The sequence below is a fragment of the Morchella sextelata genome (genome assembly GCF_020137385.1).
Source record: "Morchella sextelata strain SCLS chromosome Unknown scls_1, whole genome shotgun sequence".
Classification (NCBI taxonomy): domain Eukaryota; kingdom Fungi; phylum Ascomycota; class Pezizomycetes; order Pezizales; family Morchellaceae; genus Morchella; species Morchella sextelata.
The window spans coordinates 2,969,555-2,993,570 of NW_025408616.1; the positions used below are offsets into that span (position 1 = coordinate 2,969,555).

Consider the following 24,016-nt stretch of genomic DNA (forward strand, 5'->3'; position numbering starts at 1 on the left):
GCATTGATCTCCGGTTTTGCCCTGGTCAAATATTCCGCCATAGTTTAAATCAACTGAACGGTCTCTTTTATTAAGGTAATTCCCCGTCGATTCATTATTAATCTACTGTACTGTTACATAGAAAGCCCAGACCATCCCATCCTGAATTAGTAACCCAAATAAAGACTACCGCCAACTGAGCTTTTGTCTGTTCAGATTGTATTTTGAAAAGAATGTTTGGCTAACTCGAAAACATTTTACACCCCCCCATTAGTAACGAGAAAATGGAGCAACAACAGCAGCAGAACAACAATCTGCAGCCTACTGGACCGGGAGGTCGCAGGCTGCATATTGCACATAGGAGGTCGCCTTCGGAGCTGACCCCGCTCATGAGTATGTCTATTTCTCTTCATCATCAGGCAGAGGCCAACAAAGCTACCCAAAACCCGTTCCGTCCCCAAGGATCCAGAGGAGGTGGAATAGACCCTGCCTATCATGAAGCATGCTTACAGAGGAGCGCAGTGGAGCAATTGGCTCTTCAGCAACAGATCGAGATGCTGCAAGCACAGCAACAACAGATGATCTCAGCGCATCAACAGTACGCAAACATGGGACTGATCCCGCCTGGACAGGCTCATCTACAGCAACAGGGTTTCAACATCCAACATCAAATCCCAAATATTTCACCCCAACAACAGCAGGGAAGCTTCCAGTTCCCTCAGCATCAGCAAGGTTCCGCGCCACAGGGTGCTCCTACTCAGCCTTCTGCCCATAGGCGCAACCAATCTGCTATGCCAGGCATGAGTGCTGCTGCTGGCGGACCTCCCCCAGCCCCTTCATCGGGTGCTGCCGGAGCTTTTGGTGAATTCTCCCTAGGACACTCTAACTCAACAGGAAGCGGTGGTGCTGCACCTCAGCGCCGACCAGCCGGTGGACCAGCCGGACAAGGCGGTGCTGCCCCCAGTGGCCATCAACGTAGACACTCACTTGCTCTCCCCGAAGCGATTCAAGCTGCTCAATTGGCACAAGCACAGAGGGGACAGGGCAATTTTCAATTCCCTCCTCCTGGAGCAGCAGCGACCAGCGGTGCTAGCCCAACATCTACTCCGGCGCCTGCTGGAGAAAGCTCCAGCCCTGCAACTACTAACAGCTCAGTACCTGCTACAACGACCACTCCCCCAATCAACAAACCTGCTTCACTTGCGCCTCCTAGACCCGGGGGAAGAGGTGGGCACGGAAGAAGCCAGAGTCTTGCGGTTATGAACGGCAGGAACAACAACCCTGTAGGTGGTAATCGCATTGGAGGTTTTCAGTTCCCCCCACCTATGGCTACGAATGATGCCGGTGCAGGAGCAGCCTCTTCAGGACAAGGTGGAAATCAACAGGGCGGGAATGTGGAGCGTCGTGGCAGTAACTCTGGGTTCCAAGGTCATAACCGCCAGGGCTCAAGAAATTATGAGGGTAACTGGCGCAACCAGAACCAGAACCAGAATCAACAGCAGGGTCATCAGCCAGTTGCTTCGGTCGACCTTCAGAACCTTCAAGGCATGGGATTTCAACCGGGACACCGGGCGAGGGCTTCGATTGGGGCTTTCTCTTTCCCTGCCCAACAGGGACTGATGCTTCCTGGACCTGGGCAAAATATATTTATGGGACAGCCCATTCTCAACCCGGGATTGTTGCAGCAACAAACACTCAACCAGCTTCAGATGCAACAGGCAGCATTGAACGCCCAAAGCATGACACTCGGACAGATGGGCCAGGTTGGAGGACCGAATATGTCTAATCAGCAGCAGCAACAGCAGAGGAAGACTTTGTTCACTCCCTATCTTCCGCAAGCTAACTTGCCGGCGCTCTTGGCAGATGGTCAATTGGTGTCTGGTATCTTGAGGGTCAATAAGAAGAACAGAAGTGACGCGTATGTTTCTACTCAGGATGGACTCTTGGATGCCGACATCTTCATTTGTGGAAGTAAGGACCGAAACAGGGCCTTGGAAGGTGATTTGGTTGCCGTCGAGCTTCTCGATGTCGATGAAGTTTGGGGTCAGAAGCGCGAGAAAGAGGAAAAGAAAAAGCGCAAAGACATTAGTGACACTAGAGGGGGCCCTTCAAATGCACCTACTAGTACTTCCGCCGACACCGGTGCTAATACAGACGGTGTTCAAGAGCAAACAGGAGGTATCAAGAGGAGAGGAAGTCTCCGTCAACGACCTACCCAGAAGAAGAACGATGATGTTGAGGTGGAGGGGCAGAGCTTGCTTTTGGTCGAAGAGGAGGAGGTTAGTGATGAGCAGAAGCCGTTATTTGCTGGACACATTGTCGCCGTTATTGAGCGAGTCGCCGGGCAGATGTTTTCTGGGTATGTTATGACCAGTTATATACACGGTTCCGTTCGTATCTAACGTGACTTTCTTTTAGTACTCTTGGTCTATTGCGTCCTAGTAGTCAAGCTACCAAGGAGAAGCAGGAAGCCGAGCGCGCAGCCCGTGAAGGTCACTCTGGAAGACCGTCTCAGCCTGAAAGAGTGCAGGATAAGCCTAAGATTGTTTGGTTTAAGCCCACAGATAAGAGGGTTCCTCTGATTGCCATTCCTACGGAACAGGCGCCACGTGACTTTGTTGAGAACCACCAGGCTTATGCAAACCGTATTTTTGTTGCTTGTATTAAGCGTTGGCCAATTACCTCTCTCCATCCCTTCGGTACTCTTTTTGAGCAACTTGGGGAAATGGGAGATATGAAGGTTGAAACTGATGCTCTCCTCCGTGATAACAACTTTGGGCCAGACGATTTCTCGGACGCGGTAATTCGCAACGTGGGCTTCGACAACTGGACCGTTGAATCAGAGGCTGAAGAAGTCGTTTCTGCACGTAAAGATTTCAGGGACCTCAAGACTTTCAGTATTAATGCCAAGGATACCGATGCTATCGGCCATGCTTTCCACACCAAGAAGGTTTCTGAGACAGTTTGGGAAATTGGTGTTCATATCACAGATGTGTCATTTTTCGTCAAGCCCAACTCTTTGGTAGATAGGGAAGCAAAGAAGAGAGGTACTGGAGTGGAGCTGATCAACCGATCGGTTCCATTGCTCCCTGCCAAGCTGGCCGATGAACTCATCTCCCTCAAGCCTGGTCAGGATAGGTTTACATACAGTGTTGTTTTCCAAGTCAATGCCAAGGATGGGAAGGTCATTGAGGAGGAGACGTGGGTGGGAAAGGCCATTGTAAAGAATGATGCCAATTTTATGTTTGGCGATGTTGATGCTATAATTTCGAACGCCGGGGGGGAAACTACCGCCGCAGAGTACAAGGAGGAAATTGGCCTCTTGCACGTAAGTGTTGAACGATCCATTTTTGCATGAATTAAAGCTGACTTTTGCCAGGATATTACACGTAAACTCCGCAAGGAAAGATACAACGCTGACAATGACGAGATACCTGCCATGCGCTTGGTTTCTCTACTCGATGACGAGAATATTCCTATCGAAGACAATATCTTCCACTCCCGCCCTGCGTACGAGGTCCTTGAGGAATTGTTTGTCAAGACCAATGCAGTTGTTGCTCAAAAGATTGCTGCTGCCCTTCCCGAAAAGGCTTTGCTGCGCCGCCATGCCCGCCCTAACCAGCGTCGCCTAGACAACTTTGGTGAACGGATGAACCGTCTTGGTCATACTATTGATATCTCTAATAGTGCAGCTCTTCAAACGAGCTTGTTCCGCCTTGAGGATCCTGTTGTGCGAATGGTATGTTTACTTAACTGACATATGATGACCATGAAATACTAACCCGAGCACAGGGCATGGAAACCCTCCTTATCAAGGGAATGCAACGCGCCAAGTACTTCGTTGGTGGTAAATTACCAGCTGAAATACACGGCCACTATCTTTACAATCTTCCTTTATACACCCATTTCACCAGTCCCATCCGCCGTTACACCGACATCATCGTGCAGCGCCAGTTGGAGGCCGTTCTATCCGAGGGTGCTATCGAATTCACCGAGGATATTGAGTCCTTGGCCAAGACTGCCGAGCAGTGTAATGTCAAGAAAGATTCAGCGAAGAACGCGCAGGAGCAAAGTATTCACATCGAGCTTTGCCGTGCCGTCGACAAACGCCGACAGGAGCAGGGTGGTGAGTTAATTTGTGAGGCCATTGTTATCAACGTTTACGAATCCGCGTTCGACGTTCTAATCCCCGAATACGGCTTCGAGAAACGTGTGCATTGTGACCAGCTTCCGTTGAAGAAGGCAGAATTTGACAAGACCAACCGAGTTTTGGAGCTGTACTGGGAGAAAGGAGTCCAATCAAATGTATACATTCCCGAGGATGAACGTCCGAAGGGCGGTGCTGCTCTCCGTGCGGCAAATGCTGCAGCTGCTGCGAAGGCCGAGGCCGCGGCACAGAAGGCTGCTCACGAGGCGGAAGAGAAACAACGCAAAATGATGGAAATATCTTCTCTGTCCATCAACGATCAGGATGCATTGTTCGATGATGACGACGAAGAAGAAGACGAGGAGGAGGAGGAGGAGGAGGAGCAAGCACCTGTCCCTGAGCAATCATCTTTGGCACCGCCACAGTCAAATACTCGACCAACCCAGAGCATGCCTGGATCACCGACGAAACCTTCCAGCGCACAAACCCCTCACCGAACTCGCTCGGACCCTAAGATGTCTGTCACTACAATTGGCGAGAAGGCAGACAGCACGGAGGTTTCTAACAAGGAAAAATACTTGCATATGTTCACCTTGCGCGAGGAAAAGAGCGATTATATTCAGGAGGTTAGGGAACTGACCAGGGTTCCAGTCTTCCTCAAGACCGAGCTGAGCAAGAGTCCTCCGTATGCCCCCCCCCCCCCCCCCCCAATCTCTATCTATAATGAAAATTCGATTGCTAATAGGCTCTTTGTATAGTTGCTTGACTATCCGGTCACTAAACCCTTATGCCCTGTAAGGACCCTCGCATTTATGGCAACAACGCGAACAAGAGATGTGCTCGGATATTATTTATAGTTGTCCTTAAACATATTTGGGTAGCTGTACGAATGGATGTGGGTGGTATTGAATAGTGCTATTTGAATGAATTGGTGTTTTATTTTCTTCATAACATATTAACTTGGGTGATTGATTTTTGCCATGTTTTCTTGATGGAGGCTGGCCAGCTAATTCCGTATTCTTCTCATCTGGCTTGTCTTCGGAGAGGAGGTCTTGGTGACACTTTTTGTTTCTATATTTCTCAGCTTTTCTGTAATGTTTCGATGTGGATGAGATATGAAGTACGAAGGAATTAGTTCAACAAAGGATTCTTGGTTGGGGCGGGGGGGCTGTTTTATTTTATTTAGTCTGGTTGTTCAGGTTGAATGGTAAGGGGTTGTGCATTTGAGCTATTTAGGGATCCAACATCCTCAGGAGCTTGTATAGTGTATGTTAAGAAAGAAGAAAGTCCTATTGCATTCATTCTTTACTTCCCTTTTGCAGAGTTTGTAAATCCGCATTTGTGGGTATGTTTCTGCGCTCGCCGAACTTGCCAAAGAATTCGTGCGCGGAGAGCACTGTCCGAGAATTCAAAATTGATAACGTCTTTAGCTAACGTAGATCGAATCACTGACTGGCCGATTGTAATTGGGGTCCCGACAGACTGGAGTGTAACATTTTGTTATACCGTTCAGGTTTGAAAAAACACATCACATTCTAGATCAAGTAATACTAACATCGCATGCTTGGTCGATATTCGTGTGCATTGTGCCTGATTATTGACAGATAGCGTTCACTGCTTACGACAGTATGCTTCCAGCTTTATACCGATTCTTCTGTACTGAAAGCCAGAGCCAGATTCTACTATAATTAAGGCAGAGGACCATTATAGGCCTCAGACCGTACAACTACTTGATATCGCCAAAGTGAGTTCTTCCGAGGGGAATGAGGTGGGTGGGTTCGGAATAACTCATTGTTGCCCCAACTAGCTAGCTGGGGGGGTGAAGAAAAACGGAGATTGGAGGTCTATGGATCCCCCCTGACTTTCTTGCGTGTGTGACAAGTTTGCGTCGGATACCCTGGCAACCACTCTTTGTGAGTGCGGTCCTGGTACGTGCGTTGCGGGGCGAGTGAGGGGGTTGGGAGCAGTTTAAGTAGTAGATTGAGGTTTACCTGGGCCGTGGAGTTAGATGTAGCGTGGACAGGGTGGTGTAGCATGCGGTGGTGGATTTTTTGCGTGGCAGACAGATATTACATCGCATCTCATCGGAGAATTTAGGACCCGGCGGGGCGGGTATTGCGCCGTTGGCTGGGGGAGGAGTACCTATTTGGAATTAATCTATTTGAAGCTCGAGGGGCACGTGCTGTGGACGGAGAGATAAGCTTGTTTCGATTTACCAGCGGCTGTAGTTGAATGGGTGGGTGGCCGTTGGCTGTGTAGATATCATTACGAACAATCTGGGCACGAGACTTTATGGTTGTGAATTTTCTGCTCCCGACGATGAAGTTAAGATTATTGGGGCGTTCGAGCTACAAACATCTACCAGGAAGGCCGTTCGTTGGTGGAGTGTAGTGGTTTTAAAAGGCGAGTCATGGCGAATGATTGGATCTCTGTGTGTATAGCTAACATAAAGTTAGATATTTTAGCCATCAGGAAAGCGCTAGTTGCAAAGAAAACCGGCTTTTCTCGATCAGAGTTATAAAGCTGACCCAGCCTTCCCCTCTCTACTTGCGCTCTTCCTGAAAATAGACCACCACTTTAAGATTCAAGGTTTAACCAATTAACTGATTTCTCACATCTAGGAGCATCTGCTGACCAACCTCGCAATTGGCCAGGTAAAAATGCATCGACGGGTGAATCTGAGATATGTCACTAGTTTATCTGGTGTTGGGTTGTTCTTTCGTCTAAAATCGCTGGGGAGTCCTAGGGTTGGAAGTGCAAGTAAGAAACGAGGACAAACCCCGTTGCATGTCGTCTACTATTTCGAGCCAAATGCGGCCAAACCTTAGTTAGTTAACGCTGGGGCAGCCAGGGTCCGCGCGCCTATCATCGCCAAATAAGGCAACCAATAAGCTCAGGAAGTGAACGGCGGGATCCCTGCCAGGACCAGGCCCTGCATCAGATGCGAGGCTTACCTAGTTTCAAGAATGACGTCTACCCCGTGGTAGTCACAGCCATTGCTGCGTTCTCACGGAGCTGTCAAACACTATTCAGACGTTTTGTTGGACTCTGCGGAAAGTGTGATCTCATTCTCACTGGCTTTGACTACCACTTTCAACAATATCGACGGTAGGACCCATGGTCTTTTTCGAAATTCTCCTCCTGGTCCATCGCCCTTCCAGCCGAATAACGACCCCTAGATGCTTCCTGAAGCTGGTGGCTGGGGGGTGGGAGTGATGTTTCCAGCGTTACTGCGTATTTTCACGTTACCACCCTGCGTTTGCGCTTTGTTAGATTTCGCCCGATGCTCCTGAGTCCCGAGCCCTCAATGCTTAGCATAGCAGCCCCTAGATCACAGCCCTGTAATACCAGATTGTTGTAAATAGCAGTACAGGAGATTTATATATATCTCCCGAGTCCCCACCTTGAAATTCCCCTTTACCTCTCTTCCCTCGACTAGTTCAGCCCTATTCATTCTCCCTTCTCTTTTCACTCTTTTACTCTTGCTCTTATTTTATTTTCAGTACAATCATTTCTTGGACAGATTCCCCGGCGGAAATCCCTTCCTTCTTCTTTTCTTACGGGATCCATCTGTGATTGTGCACACAGTAATAATATTTAATACCCCCATCTTCACCAAAGGCTCCGCGAGCATTTTTTCAAACACAAACCAGAAATGACTATCTTCCGAAAAATCGTTACCGCTGCCGTTGTTGCGTTTGCTGCCTTCAGTAGCATAGCCGGCGCTCATCCAATTGTTAAGAGGCAGGCAGCACCGGCACTGACGGATCTGGATATTCTCCAATTGTAAGTCTACAGCAGTAGCGTATACTACTGAATAAAAGCTAACCACCAGCAGTGCATTGACCCTGGAACACCTCGAATCTGCATTCTACAAAGAAGGATTCGCCAAATTCCCCGCCGCAGACTTCCTTGCATTGGGCCTGACACAAGAAGATGTCGACGGACTGACGCAGATTGGAGTCACCGAGGCAACTCATGTAACTGCTCTCATGGCCGCCATTGCAGGTGCGGGGGCTACGCCAGTACAGCCTTGTACCTATAACTTTGGGCTCACAGATGCTGCGTCTATGGTTGCTGCTGCGAAGGTTCTCGAGGCAGTCGGTATCAGCGCGTAAGATAATCTCTGTTCCTATGTCCACATATTAAATGAAATACCAGCTCTCACACATCATTTAGCTACCTCGGTGCCGCTCCCCTCATTACAGACGGCAAGATTCTCTCTGCCGCAGCTTCAATCGTTACTGTTGAATCCCGCCATCAAACGTTCATCCGGACGGCCCTCAAGCAGTCGCCGGTCCCGCAAGCCTTCGACACCGCCGTCAGCGCGCGGCAGGTCTTCACGCTGGCCGCAGGATTTATCACAGAGTGCCCCGCAGGCTCTTCACTCGGCCTTCAGGCGTTCCCATCGCTGAATATTGTAAACGCTGCGACAGTCACTGCAGGGTCCACATTGACATTGTCGGACCCGACAGCGTTTGCGGATGGGAGTACGTTCTGTGCATTTACGTCCGGTGAGGCGGGGACCCAGTTTGCGCCGCTTGCATCGGGGAGTTGTGTAGTTCCCCAGGGATTGGGTGGGGAGGTGTATGTTGTGCTGACGAGTAGTGGGACTACGGTGACGGATGAAGTTGTGCTTGCTGGGTATGTTGCTTCATATGTGATCACTCGGAATATATTTACTGACATTTTTGATGTGTAGGCCTGCTGTTTTGTCGTTATCTTAGAACCGGAACCCTCCTCCTTGTCCCCTTGCCTCTCGTTTATGCTGCACCTTAGCGCTAATAATCATGGCGATTCTAAATAATGTTGAAAGATTATCCCCTTACCCAATCCCCTGATATGTATTTTTATGGTCAAAAAATTCGTTTATTTTCTTTCGTTTTTTCTTCCTCTTCAACTGGGCGCTTTCCCGCGCCCCAATTTAAGCCATTATTTGCACTTCTGCGCTCCCCCCATTTTCACATGATCTACGTCTGATCTGCTTGCATTACCGTCTCATCGAGTGAGACGGCATTGAAAGCTCAATTTTCCTTTTATTTCATTTTGAGTTATATTATTCCTATGTCAGTGACGAGGAAGGAAACCAGGAGGGGGGGGGGGGCAGGAGTGATAGGGGTTTTCTTAAGATAAACTATGAGCCAGCCAAGTGTGAGCTGGATTCGAACTGAAACTCACCCCAGTTTACGTGTGGATCTTAGGTGGCAATGGTGATGTGTGACAGTAATCCGAATACTCAACGCTGTGACGAGTTGTTACAAGTTTCACACCGACCATTGACCTCTTGGCATGCATATGTGAAGCAGGGTGTGTCTGACATGCATCGGGAGCTCTGGGCTTGGCAAATTAAGGCCTCCTGCTCACTCACCCCCGTGATATCCCAAGCTTGAGAAAAACAAATCTATAATATGCGCAGAACTAGCTGCTGGTCTTCAAGTTAAAAACAGGAAGCGAAGAAAACGAAGACAGAAAGAAAAAGAACACCGTGCTCGCCAATAGGAAAAGACATAAGTAAGATACAAGCACAAAAAAGGCGAAAATCGTAAAAATACCGATCGTGAAAAAAATCTGAAGCTTCTTGAAATACCTAGGAAAAAAAACACTTTTTAGAAGAAAACCCCTCACTCCACACATCCCTAGATGGAGGGTTTAGAATTCATTTCTTCGTTAAATTGCTTTTCAGAAAACCCATCAAGTTGCGCTCTTGTTTTTTCTTTCCCTTTCTTTTTTTTGCTGCTGTGGCCCGATCATAGCGTCACTTGCCTCCTATAGCCAAAGAATTGGATATATGACTGTACTTGATTGTAGTTTAAACGACGAATTTTGCTTTTGCCCTAGTGCTCCCAGAGTGCGCACTCTCGGTGTGGCCCGAGAACTCACAGTGCTCGTTCGTATTCAACCTCAGTACCTCCTTAAACTTCTTTCCAATCTCCATAAGAGACTCCCTGGAGGGGGCGGTCTTTCCGCCACCGGAAGACTTTGTCCACACACCGATCCTGAAGAAGGCCTTGCGAACGTTGACAACGACACCCATAATCTCCTTGTCGTCCTCGGCCTCGAGGGTCTCACCGATGGCGGCAAGCATTACGTGCAGCCAGAGCTCATCAATCGGGACGGCACGCTTCTCCTTGAACTGGTAGGACCATTTGCCACCGTTCTTGTTTTGGGGGTCTTCCCACTCTGGACGGACACCGGCTTTAAATAGGTGATAGTCGGATTTGAGGGCAAGCTCAGATGTTTTGGCAATGTTATTCTGAAGAGGGCATGTAAGTGGCAAGCTCATAACAAGATAATGAAGTCCGAATATGAGAGAGAAACATACGTAGATACCCCAAAATTCCTCCACAGAGTCAAAAGTGACTACCTCCTTCAGAAGATCATTCCAATTGTTCTCACCCTAAAGTTGGCGCTAGCATTAGTAGGTGTCGATCTTTCTTATTTTAATTTTTTTCTGAAAAAAAGAATCCAAAGAGCATATATGAGCAACGAACCTTTGGGCTCGGTGGCTTGGTGAACCAGAGAGTCCATTTATTCATCAAAGGATGCTTGACATTGAAGTTTTCGGGGGAATGGAATACTGTCAACTGCTCCTTGCTGTTGGCGTCAGAGGCGCCGGCTGCATCTGCATCATCATCGCTCGCGCCGTTGGGAGGAGAAACGGGGATTTCGTTGAGGGGGCGCTGTTCGTCGAGAACCTCAACCATGGTGGGAAGGTCTGATGATGCAGTAGTCATGACTTCTGGGTATGAAGGTTTGTTGTATGGGGATGAGTGGTCAGTTGAGATTCTACTGGAGGTCGAAGGGTTCACCGGAGGTAGAGAGGAAGAGTGTTAGATAAGGGCAGATAGAATACCCAGGTAGGTTGAAATTGCAGTGGTTGGGCCTGAGGGCGGGGCTTTACTTTCTGAAACCTATAAAACTACAGTTTTGGGCAAGATGACCACTAGCTTGATGTTTATGTAAGCCGCGGGGTGCGTGGTGCGTGCAGGCTAGCTAGCGACAACAATGCCTTTGATGATTTTTCAACACCCAGTCAATTATCACGAGAGAGGTGTTGCCCGGGAATTGTTTACCAGAACAAGATGTCTCTGCTCACGAATTTCACTCGCACCGTGAGAACGGCCATCGTCCGGCCATCTCCGTCACTTAAATTCCTTCTGCCTGGGCTGTTTTCGGGCCCAGTACAGCACCAGCAGAGTCGTTCAGCGTCGATTGTTTCGGATTTGCGAAATGTTGCGTCTTCGTACAATAAGCGCATTAGGAGAGGTCGTGGTCCTTCCTCAGGGAAGGGTAAGACGTCCGGAAGGGGTCATAAAGGTCAGAAACAGCACGGGAAGGTCCCGGCAGGATTTGAGGGTGGTCAAACGCCAATAGCAATTGTGCATGGACCAAGAGGATGGGACAATAAGTAAGTATTCCTGCGCCTAGTGCAATTATTAGTAAAAAATAATTTTGCTAATAAAATTGACTTTAGGTACTCCGAAACTATGTCGCCATTGAATCTCGACAGGCTACAGAGCTGGATCGACCAGGGCCGGATTGACCCCACGAAGCCAATTACTTTGAAAGAGTTGGTGGACTCCCGCTGTCTCCATGGAATCAAGGACGGCGTGAAGATCCTCGCAAGAGTATATATCCAGCTAGGTTTCATTGCAACGTGTGAGACCTGACGCTTTGATTAGGGAAAAGAAGAGTTGAAGACACCTATTGATATCACTGTATCCCGCGCCTCTAAAGAAGCTATCAAGGCCATTGAAGCGGCTGGTGGTAAGGTTGTTACCCGCTACTTCACCAAGGACGGCATCAAGTCTATTGTCTACCCGCACCTTTTCAAGACCCCACGCCGATTGGCCAACCCTACTGCCCGTAAAGATATCGAGTACTACAGAGATCCGGACCACAGAGGTTACCTCTCACATACTGTCACCGAGGGAGAATCGCCCAGTTTGTTCTGGAAGATTCCAGGGCCGAACAAGGTTGGCGCTGGTCCTCAGAACAAGGGAGCCGGAGCGGCACAGAAGAAAGCCAAGGAGGAGAACAGACTGTTCTAATGGTTTTAATCCATTAGGATTCTGTTGGTATAAGGGCCTCTTGGCAGTATTTTAGTTGCCATTGTATAGCTCAAATTTGTTGCCAGTACATTAGGTATATTTGTACAAAGTTCCATGAATTTATTCCAGCTTGTGGGAAGTATTTCCCACAGCACATTCAGGTATACGAGGCACAAGTAGATACAATGGCTAGCCTTCTACTATGAGATAAGGGAAATGGGAGGATGGTTGTAAGCTGGTGGAGCTTGGGTGAAACTCTTTATCTTTGAGTGGGCGTTGAACATTGTCCCTATTGCACCGAAAGCCAACAAGTGGAGCTAATACCGTCAAATCTCGAGTTATTCGGAGGGTTACCATGTGCCATTATGTAGGGCTTGGCTTATATCCTACCGTAATGGGCTCAACTCTTTTTCATCCCCTCTGATCGCTTTCTGCCCTGTATGGGTGAACATTTTCACCTTTTCTACAAGTAGATAAATTAGTAATTATAATCTCATGTGGGAAAGGAAGAAGACTATGGACCAAGGGATTGTAACTTGCCATACTTTCTCTTTACTACATGTATATACTAATCACCTGGCTTCATTTCCATTTTTACTCCCTTTGAATAATCAAATTCATCAATGTCCTAGATTACAGTTTATAATAAAACAAAACATCACCTGGTTTTAATTAGGTCAAAATAGCTAGTTGTATGCATGTAGTTACACAAGTACTTTTAATTCTTTAATTGCGGCAAATCCCGTTGCAACGTCACACAGGTACCGTCATTCACGGGGTATTGGCGGATACTGGGTGATGGCGGACAGGGCAAAAAAGAGACAGCCAAGCCAACTTTTACCTGCAATTCGCCAATACCCAGGATCCACCAATACCCCGTGAACGACAGTACGCCCCTCTGAGCTCTGTAGAATTACATGTATCCCCGCAATTCCCCGCACTTTGAAGTCAGATATGGTTGGGACACCTCGAGCCGGAATGTCAAAGTTGCCGAAGTTTGAAACTTAATGGCCAACCACCACAACACATTAAAATTAAAATAGATTTGTAGGGTGATAGAGGAAGAGGTAAATAACACTGTAACAGAGCCCAATTAATTTTATCTGTTGTGGTTGTTGCGCTATTGAATTTCTAAAAGTTGGGTTTTTGGTGAGAGGCTGACCAAATGTCGCACATTAATTACCTTCCAGGCCAATAACTACCCGATTAGGAAGTACGCTAGTATAAAATTACCCGATTGGGACGAGATCTCTAGTTCATGGCCAGTATCTTGGCATAAACCTACTCTCTTGGCACTTTTGGGTCGATTTCATGCCATGTAATTACTAGATTAGGAATATGATCTTCACTGGAGGCCAATGTCGCACCCCCCGTCTCTAGGTGTCCCCAACCATAACTTCTTTAACACATTGCATTGAGATATTGGTTCCTCGGCGTAAACATAATAATGGGTGGTAAGTCGTTGCCTCACTCTAAAGACTGCTTATCTCTACTGATACACTCCTGAGTTAGGTTGTAAGTTCAGAGACGGTTCCGTGATAACCAGGACACAAAAACGTACTAATGCCAGAATTCCATAGCTTCTATTTGGCTATGTCCTCCAGAGGGAACCCAAATTGAGGCTATATTGATTAAGCTTATCTCCAATACTGTTCCTGCCTATTTTGGGGATGAGAAAGTTCCAGATTTCCGCCCACATGCTACCATAACTTCTGAGATTCCTCCTAACTTGGACCCCCAAGAGGTCCTTGATAGTATTGATATCAAGGAGCTCCCTAACGTCATCTTTACTTCCATGGTGATCGGGTTTGTCCCTAAACTTGCACTGAGATTCTTTGTTTATCGGGTTACTGATGTAAACCACACAGAGAAACCTTCTTTACTCGCGGAACCCTTCATATAGAAAAGAATGATTCTATTGTGGCACTCGCAACTCATTGTCGAGAGAAATTCGCATTTGGTGGACAATCGAAGGAAGATGCGGAGAAGTGGGCGAGAGAGAAATTTACACCCCATGTTTCGCTTGTCTACTCCAATCTTTGGCCAGTTCCGGAAGATGTGTCGAAGGCTATAGAAAACGATGTTCTTAGCGCTGGCGTTGGACTTTCGGGGGTTTCTGGTTCCAATTCAGAGCCCGATATGAATGGCTGGAAGGGAGGAAAGCTTGTTTTAGTAGGTGCATGCATTCCTTAATTAAGGTGTTCCTGTGCCCCATATCGAGGAAAGCAGCATTAATTTTGTGAATAAACAATAGGTCCCGACTGGCAAGCCGCTTGATGAGTGGATTGTTTTAGCCGAGCGTAATCTGTAGATAGCTTTGTGCAATAGAGCTAAATGTGGTTATTACCCACCGTCATTGGATTCTTTGAATGAAGATAATATTGCTCTGATATAGTGTGGTTCATGGGGACGAGTACCCTTGTGCCCTTGCCTCGGGGACATAGCCTCGATGTATATAAGCTAAGTGGACTTTAAGAATAAGGTCTATTAAGGCTATTGTGTGTCTTTGCTTAGACGTATCTCGAAGGAAATAATAGACAGATAATATACGGATAAGTCCATATCTGCCAGATTATCTCATGTTTCTTTAATAATTAGCAGTCAATCATATTATATAGAAATAAATATGGTCAGCTTCGGGAATCTTGTAGTGACTCGAGACACCTCGAGGCCAAACTCCTAATACCCCGAGGCCAGACAAAGGCAAGGACCAACGAGAAAAAAGCATCTCGAGGACGCCTTGGAACCCTCGCCTTGAGTGTTCTCTTTGATTATATTGCCCTGATAATACAATAGAGACTTGAAACTTTGATATGGCACAGTCGTACGCGCAGTTTGGTCAGTTATTGTTGTCCAGCAACTACATGTACATACATGTAGGCCGGTGTGATTGTGTTTGGAGTCCCAGTGAGGTATGGGTTGGTAGGTAATGTAGAAATGGGTTTCTCTCGTACTTGTTTCTTCGTTAACAACCCTATTGCGAGCTGATAGTGAACACACTCAAGTGTGTGATTCCAAGATAGAACGTTAGGTGATCCGAATGATAGAATATGATGTAAATCGCTTACCATATGGAGCTTTATGTGGCTTAGCTAGCCGCCACCTTTTGTGTAGGGCAGCAACCACCTAGATCGCCAAGATCAAAAGACAGTCCCAACCACAAAGCACACACCAGTCAGGCAATCCCCACCAAAAATTTCCCTGGCCCTAGATCCAGATACTGACGGACGACCAACGAAGAATCCAAAGACAACCGATCACGACAACCACGAATCCTCTCCCCCGGCCTAAGGAAATTTTCAAACACGATGGTCAGTTTTCTACGTTTTTTTGCCAATTTCACGGTCGGAATTGGTCTGGCTGGGATTTGCAGAAAATCAAGCTAGAAGGGAATGGTGAATGATCAATTATGAAAGATGAAGCTGACGTGCAAGCATCTTTGATAATATCAGGTCCGCTACGCTGCCACCCCCAACAACGAGGCCAAGTCCGCGAAGTCCCGTGGATCTTTCCTCCGTGTTTCTTTCAAGAACACCCGTGAGACTGCTCAGGCCATCACCCGCATGAAGCTCTCTCGCGCCATCGCTTTCTTGGAGAACGTTAAGCAGCACAAGGAGGCTGTTCCCATGAGGAGGTACGCTGGAAGTACTGGACGTTGCGCTCAAGGTGGGTTTAGGTCTTTTTCTTTGGAGGTTCTGGTTTGCGGGGGGATTGGTATCTGGGATTTATGGGGCAGAGTATTGGGAAGCTCAAGGAATATCGGAAGAAGCTTGGGATATCAGGAGGATGAATGAAGGGCACATACCTAGAGGGGGAGCTTTCGTCTCGGTACCGACTACGGCCCGACGTATCGCTACTCCGATTGCACGCCATCAATTGTTTCTCCCTGGGATGGTAGATCTAACAGGTATTTCTTAATAGGCAAGCAGTTCGGTGTTTCCCGCGCCCGCTGGCCCGAGAAGTCTGCCGAGTTCCTTCTCGGTCTCCTCCGCAACGCTGAGGCCAACGCCGACACCAAGGGTCTCGACACCTCCAACCTCCAGATCTCCCACATCCAGGTCAACCAGGCCCCCAAGCAGAGGAGAAGAACTTACCGTGCCCACGGACGTGTACGTTGAGAAATTCCAATATCCCGGTAGGGATACGTTACTGATAGCATGTGTTAGATCAACCCCTACATGTCAAACCCCTGCCACATCGAGGTGATCGTCTCTGAGGCCGAAGAGGCCGTTGCGAAGGCTGAGGACAACGCTGTCCTCCACCTGAACTCCAGGCAGAGGGGTCGCGCTCTTGGCCAGCAGAGGAGGATCGCTGCTTAAATTGGTGAAGGGGCGTTGATTCGTGGCATAGAAAAATAATGAAACAAATTCGAAATTTTTCGTGAACTACTACAGTGAGAGGGTTTTCCTACGCAATGAGAATTTTCTGTTTGCGTGCGTATTGGGTTTTTTTTGTCTTTTTTTTTGCTTCTGGGGGGATCAATTAAAAGTACTGTGCAAAGTTGTATCTATACTTGGCGAATTTCGTGGGCCGGAAATGGCGATATTGTTGCCCGCAGACCATGAGTTATCCAAGGTTACCTAGAAACGACTCGGACAACTAGTCCAAGGTATTAAAATCGGAGTTTAGGTTCACCAGCTTATAATTATTTGGGATTCTGAATAGTTTTGATATACTCACGTGCTATCACTCGCCCCAATCGTTGCTCATGTTTCCTCGCATTTATAGTGACCCCATACCCAGTCTTATATTTTTGTAGTTATCGTTCCGACCAGTTTTATTAAGGAAAACCTTCGTAGAATCACCTCGATCTATTATTTATGCCAGAAACAGGTTCAGGGAGTCATGTTACTATCAGTACTGTGCGACGAGTGATATACTATGAAGCTGGCTGACAATCAAAAGCCTTGGTTGTTTCCCCGCGTTGGCTCGCGAGTCGTGGGGTGGGGCCGCCTTGAGAAAATCTCCCGGACACCTGCCTTCAAACCCAGAGGCCCATAGAGCCGGGCCCTGGGGTCATCGTATTGCCTGGCCTTGAGATACTTTGTGATCTTTATCGAGATCCGACGCCTACCGTCGACGCCTCATATAGCGGTACTTGGAGCCCCGCCGGGATAAAACGCACAGGTAGAAGCATAGCAGCAGCGTGAGTATTGTTAATATTATCGCTGGGTCCCCGTCCAGTCCCGGCATGCTGAGATTCGAGCACATTCCCCCTTGAGAGCACGTGCATGTACATTAGCAAGACGTCACTATAACGTCCGGGAAACCTTGTAATGGTCTCCTAAAGTTCCTCCCTTAGTATGATAGCCGGCTGGTAGTGTCTCTACCTCTTCATCCTAGGCGCCTAGAGTTCTCCCACTGACCGCTGGTGATCCGAAGGCCTATCTACGTGGGTGTGAGCCTTACAAAGCGCGGGAGCAATTGATTGATTGATAATTCTTTATGTAATTGTGTGAGGCACGGGAGCAATGACACTAGCCTAAAATCCTATTACCGTAAACTAATACATGTAATCATTTGTATACGTGTCTGTGAGATGTGCATGTAATGATGTTGTATTACAGCAGTTTTCATATTGTCTGCCGACTCCGAATCGCATACACATTAAGTGACAGCCCGTTTAGGCAATGCTTATTGCTAGTAACACTTAGATTACACCCAAACACACCCAAGAGAGTAACTGCGGTTTCCTAACTCGGAAATCACCCTGTGTGTTTTAATTTAGTGCGGACAGACAATACGAAAACTGCTGTAAGGAGTCCAGGCTAAACTAAACACTGTCGCGTATGCCAAGCCTTGGCGTGACAGTATTCCACCTCATCGTTAGTCACTACAAGTCAAGAGTGAGTTTGGTTTCCCTGGATGGCCAGGGTTTGGGCATTTTCTTGGCGCGCGAGTGACATTTCATGACGCCATAAAATCACGAGAACCTACATACACACACGTAAGTACCACATCAGGCTTGCTTTAGCCTTAACTTCTAAAAAAACCTGGCTATACGCACGTAGCTACATGTCCAAAAAGATAGCCAACTGAACATCCTCGTTGGGGGAAACCAGGAATGATTGATGATTATAGAGATATGCGGCATTCTTTCGTCGGGGACCAATATGAAGGTAGACACAGTGGAAACTGAGGGCCCGGGTAATTATGGCTCCGGAAGACTTGTACCTGGTGCTCCGGGAGGTGACGGGGACGGGGACGGGCATGTTATTTTGACAATAGAAAACCTATCCATCACGCCAAGACAGTCCTCGCCTACATCCTATGTCCCACGTCCCCTCCTGGAGGACTAGGTTTAAGAGTTCCGGAACTATAGCTTAGAGCGTCTGTTTTTAGATCTACCCAACACCTTGATGCGAGAATACCATCAACTGGCGGCGGGGTGTTTGGGTGTGTGCGCTTTATACGTGTGCCAGTCAATAAAGCCAGCGCAGACCTAGTCAGAAGCTTCGGATAATTTTTGGTGTTGATACGAGCGGTTTCGAACTACTTCTAGTTTCATACAGACTTTACAGTCAAGCTTCCTTAAAGGGTACGTACAAAAATACCGCGAGATAGCACCTTTGTATGGAAAATGAGGATGGGTCTAACATTTTGAAAGCCCCTGTTCTGACGCCCAAACTGTACAAAACACAATTCGTGGTGTCTTTAAAAGTTCTCTACACCAATAGGAATAACCATTGGCTGGTACAGTAAGTCGAAGTCTGGCTTGCGTTGAAAGTACATTTGTAACTAGACTACATTTATATAAAAGAAGAATATGAGATCTCTCATTTATAAATGATTATTGCTTTGATTCTAGCGACTCTAATGAGATAATTGAGGCATGGGTGGATTGAGGGATAGTGTATAATCTCCCCCCTAAACCTTACAGGGACAAACGCAGATGGCAAGACAGGAAATCTTCGTGGGGAACATCTTCAAAAGTTACTATATTCTATTGTATTTTCGTTTTTGTTTTCATTCTTGGTTCCACCTCTTATGTTGGCGAGAGGTGGAGGAGGTTGATGGGAAGTTCTGGGATCTTGGTGCGATATTGTCATAGTTTTAAGGCTGCATGCAATTAATGAGTTAAAAAAAAGATAATTGAGGCATTCGAGATTACGAGTGATGTTCTGTGAGCATAGCTCTTCCAAACAATCTTCGGAGTGACTTCAGGGTCTTTAGAGTATGCATAAGCAAATCTTATCATAGTAGGCCATCTACCCGCCGGCGTATCTCTCTAGATATCGATAGATACTCAGTGCCAGGGTGGTTACCTGTATGTAGTCCCCAATTCTTGGCGCCAAGGGCACCACAGCCAAGGCTTCGGGAGTCTCGCGTAGATGAAATTGACAACACGTTTTCCCCCAGAGCCGCCTCGATCTCACGACCTCCCTTCCCCAGCGCAGCAGACTCACATTAGATATTCCAACATGTTTACATCGGCGAAATCGGCCTCGATAGTCAGCATCTCAACCCTTCTCCTCATCCATTCGTACGTGCCCTCCCTCCCCCTCTCAATTAGTTGTAGCTATAGTACCTAGTAGAAGTGGGTAGTAGTCGTATGCTAGCCAGTAGCTAATTTGTTTGCTGTTTAGCTGTTATTCGGCATATGAACACTCTCTCATATCGATAGGCGCGAAAAATAGCCTTCCTCTGGATGTGACAATCGAAACTTTAGTCTCGGTCTTCCTGCTATGCGTCGGCATAGTCCTGAATAACAGCCAGGAGCTCAAGCCGATATCGTGGTCAGTCTGGAGTGGACAGTTGGAGCGGGAAAGAGGAAGCGGGCCATATGGGTACCTGGAAGAGCGATTGGGTTTCTTGGACATTCGGGTTGGTCCTCCATGATTGTTGCCAGTGTAGGAATAAGGCTGGTGCTAATACTCAATAGACCAAGCGGGCAGAGTTTGCAAAGTGGGCGAAGAGTAATGAATAGACTGGCAGAGGAAACCGCTGGGTTTCCCTATATTTTACGATACTGTAATGATAAGGAGAGGGTATCATTTACCGCTATGGAGCGATACTAGGGAGAGTGACGGCTCTAAATGATTGTGGAAATACCAATCAAGGATTTAATCACAAAGTTCCGGCAAATCACACTACAATAGAACATCTTTGAGTGCTTGTTTGATGTTTAACGAAGTAAACCCAGCGTGAAGATTCGTAAATTTTGATCTATTTAGGCCTTCAAAGAAATAAAGAGGCCATTCAATCCTGCTAGAACAAGCTCTAGGAAATCATAGATGTGTTACTTTTTTTTTCTTTCTTTAACCTGCACCCACTCTACAACTTCTGCATAGCGGCGATCTAAATCCCCCACAACGCGTTAGTAACATGGCCAGGAAGGGGGGGGGGGGGGGTTCGGAAACTTACGTCAGTGCTCTGGACATGGTCCTCGTCCTCCTCAATCTGTTGCTGCAGGTCGTCAAGACTAATCTTGTCATCCTCAATGACTAAGTTGATCTGAAGCTTCTTGATACCGAAACCAACAGCAACCAAAGTAGAGGCTCCCCAGACAAGACCGTCTGTAAAATCAAGGGTTAGCTATAGAGATTATTGAAAGAACAAGCAAAGAATTACCCTTCTCAATGGCCCTGACGTTTGCCTCCAGTTGTTTCTGTGCCAGTTAGTATAAATAGATGGAAATTGGAGCAGAAAAACAAACCATATCAGTCTCATCATCCCAAGGCTTGACATCCATGGTAACGACAGATTTGGCAGCTAAAGAAAAGTTTAGATCCTATTTGGAGGTATCAGTGTCACAAAGATTCCTCACCTGGCTTGACTTTTCCGGCCTATCAAACATGTTAGTTATACTTCTGCTATGTCGCTTGTAATAACATAATGATTACCTTCTTGGCGGCGTACTCAGCTAATCTCTTCTGGGTGAGGGCCTCCTTTTCTGGGTCCTCCTCCTCATCGTCCGAACCGAACAAGTCAACCTCGTCATCATCCTCGGCCTCAGTGGCCGGTGCGGCGGCAGGGTTCACGGCGGCAGCGGCGACCTCAGGGCCATATGTAGAGGATGGGGCCGAAGCGTCACCAGGAAGGGTAGTGAACTCATCCGCGAAGGAAGCAATGTGCTTGTACCAACGGGCAGCATGGGGGTACTTTCCGGCATCAGGGGACTTGGAGACGCCGTTGAAGACGGCAACATCAGCCTGGGAAGGAGAGGTTCTATTTAATTTAGAAAATACGGTTAGTACGAAGTATAAAGGAATTTTTGAAGAGTTTTTGCCAAGTTATTAGAGGTAGAGGGAGTGAATGTAAGCATAAAAGATAACACATGAATGCAATTAAGACCATCCGGCCAGCGGGGTCTTCATCACTTGGTGAAAATAGGCCGCAAATGAATTACAAGTAATAATATCAAGGGCCTAACGGAGGCAGCCCAATTGGTAACAGCAACCAGCTTTACGGTAGAGCAGAATTATCAAGAAGAAGAGGAAAGACGTCGAATATACCCGGTGATGTAACTCCTAGTCTCCAACCAAGAGTTAAGAACTGCGTGATTAAAATTGGTCAGTACTCGTGTTTAACAGCATCGCTCTACAGCCTAGAAGGAAAACACACCGGTCAAACCAGCATCGGCAGCGAGATCAGTGAAGCCCATTTTGAAGGATGATTATGAAGGTATTGAATATAAAAAAAAAGTAAATCGGGTAGTGGATATGTATTCTTTGGAGGAAATGGAGGCTTATAGATGAGGTGGGGTATTGACGACGCTTTATGGGAGAAAAGTGAAAGAGGAGGGGTAAAAAGATGGTGGGGGATTTTTTTTTTTGGAGGGGTCAACTTGGGCTGGTCGCTGCGGTCTCGACCAGGGAACAGCCTCACTTTCACAGATACACTCAAATCGCCGATTCTTCGGTGCAAAAGCAGTGTGACAGTGCAAAAGACACCTCCAAGGAAGTGGAGGGAGATTCCATGTATTTTTTACTACTCCTTACGATAGAGTAGCCCCTGCCAAGCCCTGGACAAATTTTATATAAAAAGGCCACTTCCCTCATGCTCCTCTTTCCTCCACCATCATCAGTAGAGGTTATGAAAATAACCATGGGAGCTCCGCCATTGTGCGGCTTGCTGAGCGTTATTCTATTCTATGCATTTCGTTCCGTTCCCGGCTCCTTTGATTAAACTCTTTCGCTCTTCTCCTAAAAGAACGCTTCGCTTTATTACGATAGTTCTGACTGGAGGAAGGCGGTACATCCACACATCCCTAGATTTTATAAAGATACATGTATTTATAAAATTCATAAATTGAAATGGCCATCTGTCCTTGAACACGTATGCTATACTTCTGTGACTTTTTACACGAAAAGACGTGTCCCTAACTTATTTAGCTGCCTTAAAAGATTCAATTCCATTCACGTTTCTTCCCAATCTCACCCATTATCCTTCGTTCTTCACAGCGCAGATATCTTGCTGCCCTTTTATCTTCCTAGTGGGCGTATAAATCATTAGCGGGGACCGACACCAACTCCTTCTCAGCGTAAGTCTATTTTGGAGTCAATAGGTTTATAAATGTCGTTTGGTTTTGTACTCTACTAATCATTTTTAAGAGATCTAGACGATCGAAATTCTACAGGCTGGTTCCTGCTCGATACGACGAGATACGACGAGATACAACGAGATGCCTTCTATTAACGGGATCACGGCCACCATAGAGACCCACGATGGTCCACTCCCAGAATTTGGTTGTAGTGAATTTAGAGGTGGTAAGGGCTGTTATATCCCAGCACAATCGGGACAGCAGTTCTGGTTACACTATACAATCCACAAACCGATTCCTTGCAAGGCTGCAAGTGTGGAATTTTATGTGGATGGACAAAGGGTCGATGCTCAGTTCCCTCTCCCACGAAAGAACACTGACAATTCTACTGTTGGTCCTATTGATTCGACCATCAAATCTCAATATGGTCGTGACATAAACGCTGATGGAGTAGAGGTTGCGTGGAGAAGGGAGATTTTTTTCGCTCTTATCAAGCCAGTTAAAGCAACCAAACCTCGTTGCAAAGTGAAAAGAACACCGACATCTGCCGAGGCAGAACAGTATGGTACTATTGACTGCAAGATCTTTCGATCCGAGAAGTCACCCGAATGGGCTGGCGCAGTAACACCTGAAGAGTTTCGCTCTCTTTCAGATGCCACGAAAACGCTGAAAAGCCGGCCCCTCAGTCACGTTTCGAGGCTAGGTGTCAAAATGGCTACTTCCACGTCAAAACGATATTGCGTAAAAAGCTTGGATCCGGACGATGCTCCCTTCGCATGGTTCAAGTTCTACTATCGCTCAAGGCAACGACTTATTGAGAAGTTCGGACTTGAGCAGCTTAGAGGACTTTCCCTGCAAGGCGAGGAGGGCGAGCCTGTTTCCCAATCCCCCACCAATGCCACCCCTAATGTACCCTCCCAAACACCCTCCCAGGCATCCTCTCAGGCTCCTCCTCGGATGCAGGCCCTTCCCCACGACCTTGGAGTAAGTCCCGACGGCGGAGCCGATAACATAGATAGGGAAACAGGCCTGGAGCATTCTGTTACTGAAGCTAATAAAGGAGCTGATTTATTGGACACCTTTATAGAAAAATTAGAGGAGGAGCTGGCCTTAGCAGAAAAGGGTGGGTCTGTGGAAAACGACAAAATTGCGGCTTGTCACGAGAAAATTAGCAGGCTCCGCCAAAATTCGGAGAAGTTGCGCCTTCGGGCTGTTGAGATCCAGAAAAAGGCCGATTTAGCCAAGCATAGTAGTTTGGCTAACCACGCCGAAGATACAAGTGTATCTGGGGAGGACACTGGCAGCGAGGAGGATGACGATGGCAACTAGCATGTTTTACGTCTCCTCAAAATGTTG

At 47.2% G+C, this 24,016-nt stretch overlaps 9 protein-coding genes across 9 annotated transcripts; 7 read left to right on the forward strand and 2 right to left on the reverse strand.

Annotated features, from left to right (window-relative positions):
• Window positions 1-263: 263 nt before the first annotated feature.
• H6S33_000780 (uncharacterized protein) lies at window positions 264-4,924 on the forward strand (the record flags this gene model as incomplete). Its single annotated transcript, XM_044832195.1, has 7 exons — window positions 264-372; window positions 502-822; window positions 874-2,338; window positions 2,398-3,307; window positions 3,359-3,718; window positions 3,772-4,811; window positions 4,885-4,924. The coding sequence occupies 7 exons, from the start codon at window positions 264-266 to the stop codon at window positions 4,922-4,924; spliced, it is 4,245 nt and encodes a 1,414-aa protein (XP_044700339.1).
• A 2,857-nt stretch (window positions 4,925-7,781) lies between these two features.
• On the forward strand, window positions 7,782-8,853 carry H6S33_000781 (uncharacterized protein; the record flags this gene model as incomplete). Its single annotated transcript, XM_044832196.1, has 4 exons — window positions 7,782-7,912; window positions 7,965-8,240; window positions 8,306-8,770; window positions 8,829-8,853. 4 exons carry the CDS (start codon window positions 7,782-7,784, stop codon window positions 8,851-8,853), a joined length of 897 nt encoding a protein of 298 aa, XP_044700340.1.
• Window positions 8,854-9,935: 1,082 nt separating this feature from the next.
• On the reverse strand, window positions 9,936-10,860 carry H6S33_000782 (uncharacterized protein; the record flags this gene model as incomplete). The annotated part of the gene is made up of 3 exons (XM_044832197.1): window positions 9,936-10,379; window positions 10,449-10,523; window positions 10,618-10,860. The coding sequence occupies 3 exons, from the start codon at window positions 10,858-10,860 to the stop codon at window positions 9,936-9,938; spliced, it is 762 nt and encodes a 253-aa protein (XP_044700341.1).
• Window positions 10,861-11,208: 348 nt separating this feature from the next.
• Window positions 11,209-12,177, forward strand: H6S33_000783 (uncharacterized protein; the record flags this gene model as incomplete). The annotated part of the gene is made up of 3 exons (XM_044832198.1): window positions 11,209-11,534; window positions 11,601-11,754; window positions 11,809-12,177. The coding sequence occupies 3 exons, from the start codon at window positions 11,209-11,211 to the stop codon at window positions 12,175-12,177; spliced, it is 849 nt and encodes a 282-aa protein (XP_044700342.1).
• Window positions 12,178-13,624: 1,447 nt separating this feature from the next.
• Window positions 13,625-14,488, forward strand: H6S33_000784 (uncharacterized protein; the record flags this gene model as incomplete). Its single annotated transcript, XM_044832199.1, has 4 exons — window positions 13,625-13,631; window positions 13,758-13,983; window positions 14,046-14,349; window positions 14,432-14,488. 4 exons carry the CDS (start codon window positions 13,625-13,627, stop codon window positions 14,486-14,488), a joined length of 594 nt encoding a protein of 197 aa, XP_044700343.1.
• A 997-nt stretch (window positions 14,489-15,485) lies between these two features.
• On the forward strand, window positions 15,486-16,496 carry H6S33_000785 (uncharacterized protein; the record flags this gene model as incomplete). The annotated part of the gene is made up of 4 exons (XM_044832200.1): window positions 15,486-15,488; window positions 15,630-15,843; window positions 16,099-16,286; window positions 16,344-16,496. The coding sequence occupies 4 exons, from the start codon at window positions 15,486-15,488 to the stop codon at window positions 16,494-16,496; spliced, it is 558 nt and encodes a 185-aa protein (XP_044700344.1).
• Window positions 16,497-19,598: 3,102 nt separating this feature from the next.
• On the forward strand, window positions 19,599-20,104 carry H6S33_000786 (uncharacterized protein; the record flags this gene model as incomplete). Its single annotated transcript, XM_044832201.1, has 3 exons — window positions 19,599-19,660; window positions 19,764-20,001; window positions 20,060-20,104. 3 exons carry the CDS (start codon window positions 19,599-19,601, stop codon window positions 20,102-20,104), a joined length of 345 nt encoding a protein of 114 aa, XP_044700345.1.
• A 347-nt stretch (window positions 20,105-20,451) lies between these two features.
• On the reverse strand, window positions 20,452-21,781 carry H6S33_000787 (uncharacterized protein; the record flags this gene model as incomplete). Its single annotated transcript, XM_044832202.1, has 8 exons — window positions 20,452-20,475; window positions 20,542-20,693; window positions 20,749-20,785; window positions 20,834-20,889; window positions 20,945-20,963; window positions 21,021-21,345; window positions 21,633-21,672; window positions 21,742-21,781. The coding sequence occupies 8 exons, from the start codon at window positions 21,779-21,781 to the stop codon at window positions 20,452-20,454; spliced, it is 693 nt and encodes a 230-aa protein (XP_044700346.1).
• Window positions 21,782-22,801: 1,020 nt separating this feature from the next.
• H6S33_000788 (uncharacterized protein) lies at window positions 22,802-23,989 on the forward strand (the record flags this gene model as incomplete). Its single annotated transcript, XM_044832203.1, has 1 exon — window positions 22,802-23,989. One exon carries the CDS (start codon window positions 22,802-22,804, stop codon window positions 23,987-23,989), a length of 1,188 nt encoding a protein of 395 aa, XP_044700347.1.
• Window positions 23,990-24,016: the final 27 nt, after the last annotated feature.